At 38.2% G+C, this 13,095-nt stretch overlaps 1 protein-coding gene across 1 annotated transcript; it reads left to right on the plus strand.

Annotated features, from left to right (window-relative positions):
* Positions 1 to 3,324: 3,324 nt before the first annotated feature.
* LOC113066555 (sialic acid synthase-like) lies at positions 3,325 to 6,505 on the plus strand. The gene is made up of 6 exons (XM_026238447.1): positions 3,325 to 3,456; positions 3,939 to 4,154; positions 4,281 to 4,380; positions 4,765 to 4,919; positions 5,607 to 5,873; positions 5,968 to 6,505. The coding sequence occupies exons 1-6, from the start codon at positions 3,325 to 3,327 to the stop codon at positions 6,154 to 6,156; spliced, it is 1,059 nt and encodes a 352-aa protein (XP_026094232.1). The 3' UTR covers positions 6,157 to 6,505.
* The last annotated feature ends 6,590 nt before the right edge of the window (positions 6,506 to 13,095 follow it).

Genomic DNA, 13,095 nt, shown 5'->3' on the forward strand with positions numbered 1-13,095 from the left:
GTAATATTATTATGAATGGTTTTCTATTTTACTACACCTTAAAATGTATTTTATTTATGTGACGCAAGGCTGAATTCTACACACTGAATCAATCATTACTCAAGTCTTCAGTGTGACATGATCCTTCCAAAACATTTTAATATATCGATTTAGTATCAATTTTAGAAACAGTTGTGCTGCTTAATGGTTATTTTAAAACATGTGTGATATATATATATATATGTGTGTGTATTCATGAATATATGTTATATTTGAGCATTATATATATGTATATATATATATATATATATATATATATGTATATATATATATATATATATAACAATTTGATATTCTATTATAATTAATGTAACATTTGTGTAAAATGGCCATAGATGTTTCTGTTTTAGTTATTTTGCTCCTTTTGTGTCTTTATGGACCATGCATTGCCTCCTGCATACAACAGGAGATAAACAAAATAATGGAGGTCATGCTGAGGTCTTTAAAAATTTTACAGGGAATTTTGAATCATTTTTAACATTCTGTACACTACATCCCGATAAGAGTGTTGATTCGTCCAGTCACTAAACTTTTGTAAGAGAACAGGCAGAGGAACATTCCCCTAACTAGTTATGTGAACTGGTATGACAGATAACCGTTTTTTTTTTTTTTTTTTTTTTTTTTTTTACGATTATGTACAGACTGGCCAACCCAGTTTTTATTTATTTATTTATTTTTATAGAGTTTGACACTTTTTTATACATAAAAGTTTTACAGTACTTGCAGAACTGATAACAATTTCACAGAATTTTCACTCAGAAATTAGCTAGTAAACTTTACAGTGAATTACAAAGAAATGGCAAGTGACACACATTGAATTAAGTGTAATATTTTTAAATAGAAAAATTCAAATAATAATAATAATTAATTACATTTATAAATCGCTTTTCTGCTGTTCTAAGCACTCAAAACGCTATACATTGTGAGGGGGAGTCTCCTCGTCCACCAACAAATAGTATTTCTTTTCTTGTAGAACATATATATATATATATATATATATATATATATATATATATATATATATATATATATATACAGTACAGACCAAAGTTTGGACACACCTTCTCATTCAAAGAGTTTTCTTTATTTTCATGACTATGTAAATTGTAGAGTCACACTGAAGGCATCAAGGGCTATTTGACCAAGAAGGAGAGTGATGGGGTGCTGCTCCAGATGACCTGGCCTCCACAGTCACTGGACCTGAACCCAATCCAGATGGTTTGGGGTGAGCTGGACCACGGACAGAAGGCAAAAGGGCCAACAAGTGTTAAGCATCTCTCGGGGAACTTCTTCAAGACTGTTGAAGACCATTTCAGGTGACGACCTCTTGAAGCTCATCAAGAGAATGCCAAGAGTGTGCAAAGCAGTAATCAAAACAAAAGGTACTTTGAAGAACCTAGAATATGACATATTTTCAGTTGTTTCACACTTTTTAGTTATGTAATTCCATATATAATTCCACTTGTGTTAATTCATAGGTTTGATGCCTTCATTGTGAATCTACAATTTTCATAGTCATGAAAATAAAGAAAACTCTTTGAATGAGAAGGTGTGTCAAAACTTTTGGTCTGTACTGTATATATATATATATATATATATATATATATATATATATATATATATATATATATATATAAATGATTTTAGAAACAATTGTCACTCAGAAATTGGTAGTAAATTTCACAAATCATTACAAGTGACACAATTAAATAAGCATGAATAGAAATGTAAAAAGTAGACTGACTAAAATGTAATTTTATTGTAAAGTGTAGGCTAATTCAACAATCATTGTTGTATTTACAGCTTCAAAAAATTATTTTCATAACTGCAACTTCTCACAGCTTAATTTCTCACAAAAAGGCTGTTTATATATATATAATTATATGGAAAAGAAAAGACTGGTTATGCAAGCTTTGCCATGTATGCTTTTGATTGCTTTTAATCAGTAAATGTAATCAAATGTTTTTATCTGATTATGCGTGTCTTTCCAGTGAGGTGTGAAGAACCACTGCTGTAACTTGCGTGACAAGCATGATCTCTTTTAAGCCCTCATCCGACCCAGCGTTTCTTCTTAAAATCTTAAAATCTTAAAAAAACAAAAACAAAAAACAAAAAACTGGCTTGTCTTGTTCTGTCACCATTTATCACTCAAGTGTTTTAGATGTGAAAAGATTAATTCTGCAAGACAGTTAAAGTTAACATCCCAGTAGTTTAAGGCCAGCTTTTGGGTTGAAAAATAAACCCAGTGTATATAGTTTGACACTTTTTATGCATAGTAGTTTTACTGCACAAGTAGGGGTCAAGAAGTACACTGAAAATAATTTGACAAACTTTTTACTCAGAAATAAATTACATGAATTAAAAAGGAACAGAAAGTAACACATTGAAATAAGAGTAAAACTGTGAAGAAGAAATACTCGTAGTATTTTATTTTCTTGTAAAACAAACTATTTTATTATTATTTATATATTTTCAGTTCCCATGAAAGGCTGTTTTTTTTTTTTTTTTTTTTTACAAATTATTTTATTACTGTTGTTATTATTTATTGTGCATTTATTGTGCTGTTATACACTGGGAAGAAAATAGTTACTAATTGTCACTCAGAAATTGCTAGTACATTTCCTAAATTAATTACATGTGACACATTGAATAGAAATTGAGAAAGTAGAAAGACTAAAATAGCAATTTCTTGTAAAATGTAGGCTGCTTCAATAATCATTAATTTACAGCTTCGAAGAATATTTTTTATAATTGAAACTTCTCATGAAAATGTCTACTGTTTTTTGTTGTCGTTATTGTTTATTCTCCCCATTAAAGCATTTATGTATTCCTTCTTGTAAATTCTGAACTGATGTATATTTAATGTCCAATTGCATTGTTGTAAATATTTTAGAACACGAATAAACAAAAAGGACTTGGCTGCTCTTTGTGCAACTTTTTTTTTTTTTTTTCATGAAGTCATCTGTGTGCACAACGCCCTGTAAATCATGTGGTTTTTCTACATAGTTTACTGCTAAACATTGAACTGCTTTAAAGGTTCAATTTTCAACAACAACTAAAGTAATTATGTATTTCTTCAGCTGGTTAATCTGGTTCAACAACCTGCTCTTGGAGAATGTGCCATGTAGTGTGTGGGTAGGGGTTGGTGATGGTTTGGGTGGAGCACTTGCATCTCTTTAAATCATGGTGTGCCCTCCATTGCGGCCCCTTTACTAGATGTCAGCACGCTAGTGATCACATCTCCAGCCTCTCAATCAGAAATCAGTCAAGCAATTGATCTCTAAAATGTCTGCTGAGTTTGAACTTTGTCCTGGAAGGAAGATAGGGGGTTCCAACCCCTGTTTTATCATCGCTGAAATTGGACAGAACCATCAAGGAGACATAGAAATAGCCAAAAAAATGATCCGAATGGCCAAGGTAAAGTACTGTTGCATTTAAAATAATAATATTAATTATAGTTTTCATGCTCCATTGTAATAAAGATATATTTCAATATTGTTTTTTTTCTATACATTTTCTCAAAAAATTTTCTGAGCCTGTAACACTAACGTCATCACATCAAATTAACTTTAAGATTTTAGAAGCACCACTGTTTCTTTTACACACATAAAAATAAAGGTTCCATGATTTTTTTTTTTTTTTTTTTTTTTTTTTTTTTTGCATTGGTACCGTTTTATACACACTTAAAAATAAGGGTACCATGAGGGGTTTTGCATAGAAGTGCAATTTTTGATTCCCCTAAGAACCTTGCAGTGAACAGTGATTTAAAAAATCATTTTTTTTCTTACTGTGAAGATCATTTCTTAAAAATATAAAGAAACTTGTGAAATTAGTTTTTCATTGAGTAATCATATTGTCAACCAAAATTCACCTCTACTTCTCATTTTGTCTCCACGCAGGACTGTGGGGCTGATTGTGCCAAGTTTCAAAAGAGTGAGATCGAACACAGATTCACCAAACATGCTCTGGAGCGTCCCTACACGTCCCCTCACGCCTGGGGGCCGACCTACGGGGCTCACAAGCATCATCTGGAGTTCAGTCACCAGCAGTACAGAGAACTGCAGCAGTACGCCAATGACATCGGCATCTTCTTTACAGCATCAGGGATGGATGAGGTGAACAAATGCAGAACATTTCAAATTTAAAGCCAGAGAATATATGCATGTGGTTATTTAATGTCCCTCCAAAACCAAGTAGACCCAAATGCGTCTCTTAACTTTTCCTCTCCCTATCTCTGTCAGATGGCAATTGAATTTCTTCATGAAATCAATGTGCCGTTTTTCAAAGTTGCCTCAGCAGACACCAACAACATCCCTTACCTGGAGAAAACGGCCAAAAAAGGTAAAACTCGCTGAAGCTGACAGCCATTTGAAATGAAAAATCAGTAGAGATTTTCAGAAGTTGATGTTCCTCAGATGAATTAAATGTCACAAGAAGCTATCCAAACTGTGCGAATATAAGAAAAGTTCAAGCAGTAAAGAGAACTGAATAACAGTAGCTTCCCATGTGCATTTGAAGTCAGTTATTCTGGAGAAGGCTACCAGCAAAATCTCTTAGTGCTGATTGGCCAGAGAGCTGAGAGAATGAAACCTACAAATCCTGACGTGGACTTTCTGGATTTTCATTCCTGCAGTTAGTTTCTGCAGATGCCTGCATATATAAAGTCTGCAGAGAATTTCTTTTTAATGTTAACCAAACTAATATTTTTGGCTTGTTTTTTTGTAGGTCGTCCCATGGTGATATCTAGTGGAATGCAGTCGATGGAGACCATGCACTGTGTTTACCAAACCGTTAAGAAGCACAATCCCAATTTCACTTTCTTGCAGTGCACCAGCGCTTATCCACTGCCGATAGAGCACGTCAACCTCAGTCTGATCCCTGTAAGACAAGCCACTGTCAACTACATAAATTACTGATGAAAATATTCTAATGTTATGACAAGAAAAATTTGCATTTTTCTCGCATTTTTAATTTTAGCTAAATTTTAAAATGCTAATTTAATATATAAAATGCTTGAATATTTCTTTTGAAAAAATTAGTCACTGGTTAATGACATCTGTTTTTTTACCAAAAGGTTTTCACTTCAGGGTTATTATCATTAACTAAAACAAATACTAAAACAAAAAACATAATTAAAATAAACTAATAAAATTAATAAAATTAAAATGTGAAAACTTGAAGAACAAAGATTAGTTTAAAATATTAGTAGTAAAAATATTAATAACAAATATTAATATTTAATAAAAACTATATAGATGTTTAATAAAACTAATACAGATTACAATTTTAAAAAGCACAAAATTACTAAAACTTTAAATCAAACTAAAAATTACAACAAAATGTAAATAATTTAAATATTATTTTTTTTGCTAAACATAATAAAATATTTAGTTGATTTTGATATACTAAAGTTAGATGTAAGTTTGGTCAGTGGTATTAACTAGCATGATATTGAGTTAATGGATTAAAGGATATTTTTCATCAAAAACTATGACTAAAAGGCCCACTGTATTATACAAAATTAATGAGTAGTTTGGAATCTTTCTATTTCACATTTCCTATTGCAGGAGTTCCAGAAGGTGTTTCCGGACATTCCCATTGGATACTCTGGACATGAGACGGGCATCCATGTGTCTGTGGCTGCTGTGGCACTCGGGGCGAAGGTCCTGGAGCGTCATGTGACCCTGGATAAGACCTGGAAAGGCAGTGACCACGCAGCTTCACTGGAGCCGGCTGAGCTGGCGGAGCTGGTGAGAGCCATCAGGACGGTTGAGATGGCAATGGGCTCGCCAATCAAACAGATGCTGCCCTGTGAGGCTTCCTGTCACAGCAAGGTCAGACACAACCCTCATTGTGACAGATTTAGCAGCAGGAGGCTTTTGAAGTGATCAGATGTGTTTAAATAACAGTTTGTGTCCTTTCTTGCAGTTGGGTAAGTCGGTAGTGGCCCGGAAACCCTTGCAGAAGGGCGAGATATTAACTCTCGACATGCTGACAGTAAAAGTGGCCGAACCGCAGGGTGTGAGACCAGAGAACATCTTCAAGCTGGTTGGCAAGAAAATCACAGAGAACCTGGAAAAAGATGCCACCATCACTGATGCCATGATAGATGGCTGATGATTGTACACTCCATAACTAAAGGGGCAAGTAAGGGGTCTGTTATTAATGATCAGTTACAGTATATAATAAAAAATATATATAAAAAAACAGCCAAATAAATCACTCTTCAATATTCCAATGAGGGAATTATTCTTATTTTATTCTTTTGCAAAGAAGACGTCTTGTCTTGAGTTTGCATAGTCAGATAAGTCAGATAAACATCTTGTGTTGTATGTGTGCTATCAGGGGTCATCACTAATGTCATGTTAAGTTTGCTTCTTTTAACCTGTCTGGTCAACTATTATTGTAATTGTGGAGAATAAACTCTTTGCCAAATAAAATCTGGTTCTCAGCTGATTTGAACTCATCTTTGACTCTTTGTCTTTGTCAATGTGGAGAACTCCTTCATGAAACTTGATATTATTATTTAAAGTAAGGTGGGTTTATTGTGTATTGCTGCAATGGAAAACATCTTAATTCGTTTTACACAAAATAAATGTGTGTGCCAGCATACACTTAGAGATTTTCTAATTAACAAGAAATTAACAAAGAAATACAGTTTGCTATATTTTCGTATAACGCTGCAGACTTGTGCACTCATATATAGAAATAGTATAGTACATACTGTGTCTCAGTTTTCACCTGCAGAGAAAACAAATGTGGGAGAAACTGACATTTTTAAATCTTTCGAGTCAACTGAACCAACTGGTTAACAAAAGGAATTCACTTTGCACTTGAAACACTACACCACTGACGCCAGATGGTCAAAACTGTTTAAATACAATGGAAACACGCAAATCAAACATATATATCACCTTACACAAGCCAAATGCTTTAGTGTATTCTATCATTACATATAATCTACAAGAAATCCGACAGTTGTGATAAAACTTTTTGACAAAGTACCGTCCCAGTGACAGCTTTTGTGCCTTTATCTATGCCTGTTAGAAGATAAGAAAACTGAAAACACATTGGAATCATCTTATGAGCTGTTCTCCATCAGACGCTCTGTTTAAAATGGGCCTTCGCTTGAGTCAGAGTGGTGCTTCAGTTTTGGGCTTTTCTGGTTTGCCCTCGCACTTGCCCAACATCACAGTACACTACATCTCCTTTACACACTGGCATTACTGATGTTTCCAACACAGAGTTGTTTTCTTTATGGCTTACTTACTTTTTTCATATGACTTCTAATTTTCGAATAAACTGTATTTAGAGTCAACAGTCTAGTTTCGTGTGAGTCCTTTGTTAGTTGTTTCCATTGAGCTATAGGTTACAGCACATTACATTATCAACACGTTTATCGCTCTTTCACAGTAATGACTGAATGTAAACATGAGTGACTTCAAACACTTTCCATTACAATAGAAGAAATAAGAAGATAAGATCAACAGGTAACAAACTATCTCTACACCGTTCACATGCTTTAATCTCAAAATAGACATGCATCATTTACAACTGACGCATTTACACTCAAAGCACATATTTCTTTAGAAACAGGATAAGATATTCAGAATGTACACGTAAGCACCAAACCATAGATAACAGGGGTGGGGAACTCCGATCAGAAGAGTTCTGCTCCAATCCTAATTAAAACTCACCTGTCTGTAGCTTTTTAATAACCCTTAAGACCTTGATTAGCTCGTTCATGTGTGCTTGATTAGGGCTGAAGCAAAACTCTGCAGGGATGCAAGTCTCCAGGACTGACGTTCGCCACCCATGATATATAAAATAAATGCACTTAAAAAAAAAAAGAAAACTAACACTTTTTAAGCACAAATGGGAATTTGGATTTAGCAATAACAGTTTTATAAAAGATTCAAATAAAATGTTCTATCACATAAACATAACTTGTTATGAAATATAATTACTTTTGCATAACATACAAAACAGAACTATTTGAATAGCTGAAACAGTAGTAGAAGCTTTTTTTTTTTTTTTTTTTTTTGTTGGGGTGGGGGGGGGGGGGTATATTTCATCCAACGCTGTTTTGTTCTCTGTTTTCATCTGTGAGCATGCTCTTGATGTAACATGACACATTCGTTCTGCTTTCACTGATCATTTGGTCCCCTAACCTTACCCATAATTTATTCTTAAAATCAGTGTGAAATGATTAACAAGGGTGTAGAAGCACCGAGCCCTGATTATAAGTCTAAAACAGATATTTCCTGAAAAGGTATCCCTCAATTCTGATTGGTTGATTGGAATGTTGTTCCAGGATCAATAAGGATGTTGATCCAGGAACATGTTGTACTAAGTGAAGTCACGCTAAACCTCCTACAATACACACATATACTGGTGTGCATTAGAGCCTATAATTATCGTTCTGTATTAAAACCCGTGTTGTGCTAGTTACTAAGAAATAGTAACTAGTTAACAGTTACTAGTTGCTTAATTCAAAAAGTAACTCAATCACTTGGTTGATTACTTACACCAAAAAGTAATGCATTACTGTTAAAGGTTACTTTTAGTTACTTTTTTAAAGAACTTTCTTTAATGTTCCCATTAATGCGCTTTTATGCGTTATGGTCTATACAAACACAAAGTAAAACAGAAAGTAATTTTTAAACACTATTTTGATTAAGTCAGACCAGCACAAACTGAATATTGTATATCAAAAGGATTATTCTGAATTTGAAATTTCTGAAATAAACAACAAAACACCTGAATAATATATTCAGAATCAAAAACTAAAGTGGCTTCTGCATCATAAAAGCTGTTGTGTTGAGCCCTTAAACATTTTCCTTTCACAGTTTAAGTATGAAAACTATCAACAATGGACAACATAACACAAAACATTTTGAAAAAAATAAATGAAAGCAATCTGAATTATTCAGAATCAATTTCGAGAAACATACATACATAAATATACATATGTGTGTATATAATGGGTCTACACTTTGCTGTAGACCCATTCCACATAATAATATTCATTAAAACTGTATGTTAACTCGTATCCTGCTGCATGAATCCGTGAGTAGGCTACAGTTTACAAATCCATGGGATCGGATTGCGAAAGTGTGCGCGCAGATTATGAATTCGCGAGTGCACGGATTGGAAATTCGTGGGCTAGGATAGATAGGACATTCAAACCAGAAAGACACAGCTTACATTAAATTAAACATAAAAGGTTTTTGTCTTTATGCTCAACTAAAGTGAAATAATGAGCATATTTCCACTTTGAGAAACTTGTGTTGCTCTCGCCTTGACTCGCCATGACTGCCGCACATACTTGAATAAACAGAAACACGTCCACACTGCGTCTTCGTGTTTACAGTGATTAGCATCCACCAATCCTACAATGCGTCGCTGCTGCAAACAGGTTAGGCTGCACTTCAGTCAAAATTAATTAATTTTTTAAAAAGTGACAGACAATGCACCATATGGTAACGGTAACGGAGTTAATTTATTTAAAAAGTAATGCCTTACAGTATTAGTTACTGTCAAAAGTAACTGCGTTACAGTAACGCATTACTAATAATGCGTTACTGCCCAACACTGATTAAAACACACACACATGTTGGTATAAGTAGTTTATGGGGACTCTCCATAGGCGTAATGGTTTTTATTCTGTACAAACTGTATTTTCTATTGCCCTGCCCCAACCCTACACCTACACATAACCCTCACAGGAAAATGTATGCATTTTTGGATTTTCAAAAAAAACTCATTCTGAATGATTTATAAGCCTTTTGAATTACGGGGACACTGAAAATGTCCTCATAAAGCACCTCCCCATTGTAATACCTGTGTCATAACAATGTCATTATACAAATTTGTGTCCTCATTAACCACATAAACAAGCTCACACACCCACATATCGGAAATCTAGCAGCTGATACAACCAGGAGAAAATAAAGTCATCGCTGCCCCACGACTTTTATTTAATACAGTTTAAATACCGAATCACTACATTATATTTTCCAGCAACGAGAGGATAAAATTGGGTTTTTTCAGTAAACTCACTCTAAAAAAGAGAAACGCACATACACACAACTTCCACCTCTATCTCTCTCTCTCTCTCTCTCTCTCTCTCTTTCTCTCTCTTTTTCAAATTGGCAGTATTTGAGAAAAGGGTTTAGTGATTTCTAATTTTTGGGTGGACTAGCCCCCATCAATGTCCATGTTGGTTATCGCCCTGATCAGACATGAAACTATGTTTTGGGATCTTCATTTGAAGGACTGTCTGGCCCTTCCCCTACCCCAACCCCTCCAACCAAAAGAGAATCGAGACACCCCTATACTTCCTGTGAAGGGGAAGGGCTAGGGGTGGAATTGGGATTGGGCCTAAATCTGTAGCCCTAAGGAGATTCACATACTTCTTAAAAGCCACTGATTCTCTTGTCTTGGCAGCTAATACATTGCTTTTCATAGGTCTGGGGCACAGAAATCAAATGTTCTGTGGACAGATTGCTCTAAATAAGTTTTCTCTAAATAAATTGCTCACTGCTATAAAGAGCTGATTTGTTTTTTCAACAGAAGGTTTTGGAGAAGGAGAGGTAGAGGGAGAGGGAATGGACAGCAAACACTTGTTTTAATAGAGTCCAATGGATAACAACAAAAAACCTGATAATTCCTGAAGTTCTCTGAAGATGGCCTCTGACCAATCCAAAAGACTGTCTTTTCTGTCTGCAATAGCACAAATCTCAAACCCTTCCTTTAATTGAAGATTTATAGAATGGAATAGATTTATACAATGGACAAAAATTGAGCAAAAATCTATGATGAGATTCATCATTAAACATTTCTATTATTATCTGTGCATGTCATGATCCTGCCCTCGTGTCCTTGATTTTTCCTAGTCTTGAGGCAGGATCATGACAGACCCTTGTTTTGTGTACAAGCGCATGGCCTTGTCTTTGGGCCATGTGCTTGTGTTGTCTCGTTCCCTTGCCCCGCCCCCCTTGTTAACCTAGTCGTGTCTTGATTGTCCCATCTGTGCCACCTGTCGTGTCTTGATTGTTCCCCCTATTTAGCTTTCCTAGTGTGCTCTGTCTTGCGTCGGTTCATTGAGATTTGTTCCCTAAGGATTGTCATTGTGATTTGTGTACTACTTATGTGTTCTACACTTGTGATTGTACCTCTGAAGTCCCTGTATAACCGTGAGTGTTATTTGTAGTTAGTGTTCTCTAGTTTTGAGTCTTTGTTTACCTTGTCTGATCAGTCCTGTTTAGTATTTGTTGTATCTGCCCTAGTCCTGTTTTCCCCCTCGTGGGTTTTTATTTTCCCCTTTTTGTAAATAAACCCCTTGTTTTGAGATCCCAGTCTGCACTTGAGTTCCTCCTTGCCTAAACCTGACAGAATGAACCGACGCCCAAGGAACTCAGCAGACAGGAGGCAATGCTGGATGGCATCAGCCAGCCAGCGAGTTTGTTTTGAGGGCTCTCGCCTTGTGGTGTTCCGGGGGACCAGGGGAGGTCGTTCCGGAGCGAGCGGGCGAGAGGAGGAGCCCCAGAGGTCCCCACCTACCCAGCTGCCAACGGTTCCAGAGGGTCGTATCCTGGCCGTGGCCACTCTGGGGGATCAGGCACATCCCTCACCGAGTCCTGAGGTGCCTCCCACACCCGTCGGTCTCCCCGGGAAGCGAGGGAGACGGTTATCGTGGGAGTCTGCCTCGGAATCGTCGGAGTCAGCCCTGCCAGAGACCGAACTCCCCCAACCCGCCTCTGACCCAGCTGTGGTCTCTGCACCGCGCCCAAGGAGGAAGAGGAGGAAGAGGGGGCCTGCCGGTCCTGTGACCCCGTTTCCTCCCGTGCCAGCAGCGGAGAGCGCTGGCGTGCCCGTGCCAGCAGCGGAGAGCACTGGCGTGCCCGTACCAGCAGCGGTGGGCGTGCCCGTGCCATCAGCGGAGAGCGCTGGCGTGCCCGTGCCATCAGCGGAGAGCGCTGGCGTGCCCGTGCCAGCAGCGGTGAGCGCTGGCGTGCCCGACCCAGCAGCGGTGAGCTTGCCCGAGCCAGCAGCGGAGAGCGCTGGCGTGCCCGAGCCAGCAGCAGTGAGCGTGCCCGAGCCAGCAGCAGTGAGCGTGTCCGAGTCAGCAGCGGTGAGCGCTAGCGTGCCCGAGCCGGGAAAGAAAGCTGTATGCAAGTCGGCAGTCGTGAGAGCGGAGGAGAGAGCCGCGGCCGACTCTGCAGCAAAGACTCTTGTACAGTCGGTTTCATCTCATAAGGAGATGCCAATTGTCCTAGCTGCTAAAGCATTTTCTGATTATTTGTCCCGTCTTGTCCAAATTTTAGAAATCCCCGTCAGTCCTGTCTTGTCCCCTGACCCTGTCCCCAGAAGTCCCAAATGTCCAGCCGTTGTCTCCCCGTGTCCTGTTGATGTGGCCCCGTGTCCTGTTGATGTGGCCCCGTGTCCTGTTGATGTGGCCCCGTGTCCTGTTGATGTGGCCCCGTGTCCCGTTAATGTCCCCCGTGTCCTGTGGTCCCCCCGTGTCCAGTAGATGTTGTCCCCCCGTGTCCAGTAGATGTTGCCCCGTGTCCAGTAGATGTTGTTCCCCCGTGTCCAGCTGTCGTCTCCCCGCGTCCTGTAAGTCTTGCCCCGCGTCCCGTAAGTGTTGCCCCGCGTCCCTTGTCTGCTCCTGTCATGTCCCCTGTCAGTTGTCCTGAGACCCCTCCCCGCCCCTCACCACCCAGACCTGCCCGTACCCCCCGTCGTCAGCCTTCGTCCTGTCCTCCTAAGATTCCTACCCCACCCCCCCGCCCTGGTCTGTCCCCCATGAACTTTGTGGTCCCGCCCCCTCCCCTTCCCTGTTTGTTTTTTTTGTTATGTCACCCTAACCCTGCCATTGTGTTTTCATGTTTGCCTTTGTTATTATTAGTCATGTCTTGTTGGTTTGTGTCTGTGTCCCAGTCTGTCATGTCAGTCATGCCCCATGTTTGATGTTCCCTGAGGAGCGTCTGGAAGCCGCTCCTTAAGGGAGGGGTTCTGTCATGATCCTGCCCTCGTGTCCTTGATTTTCCT

Source organism: Carassius auratus, chromosome 50, assembly GCF_003368295.1.
Source record: "Carassius auratus strain Wakin chromosome 50, ASM336829v1, whole genome shotgun sequence".
In the NCBI taxonomy this organism is placed as follows: Eukaryota; Metazoa; Chordata; class Actinopteri; order Cypriniformes; family Cyprinidae; genus Carassius; species Carassius auratus.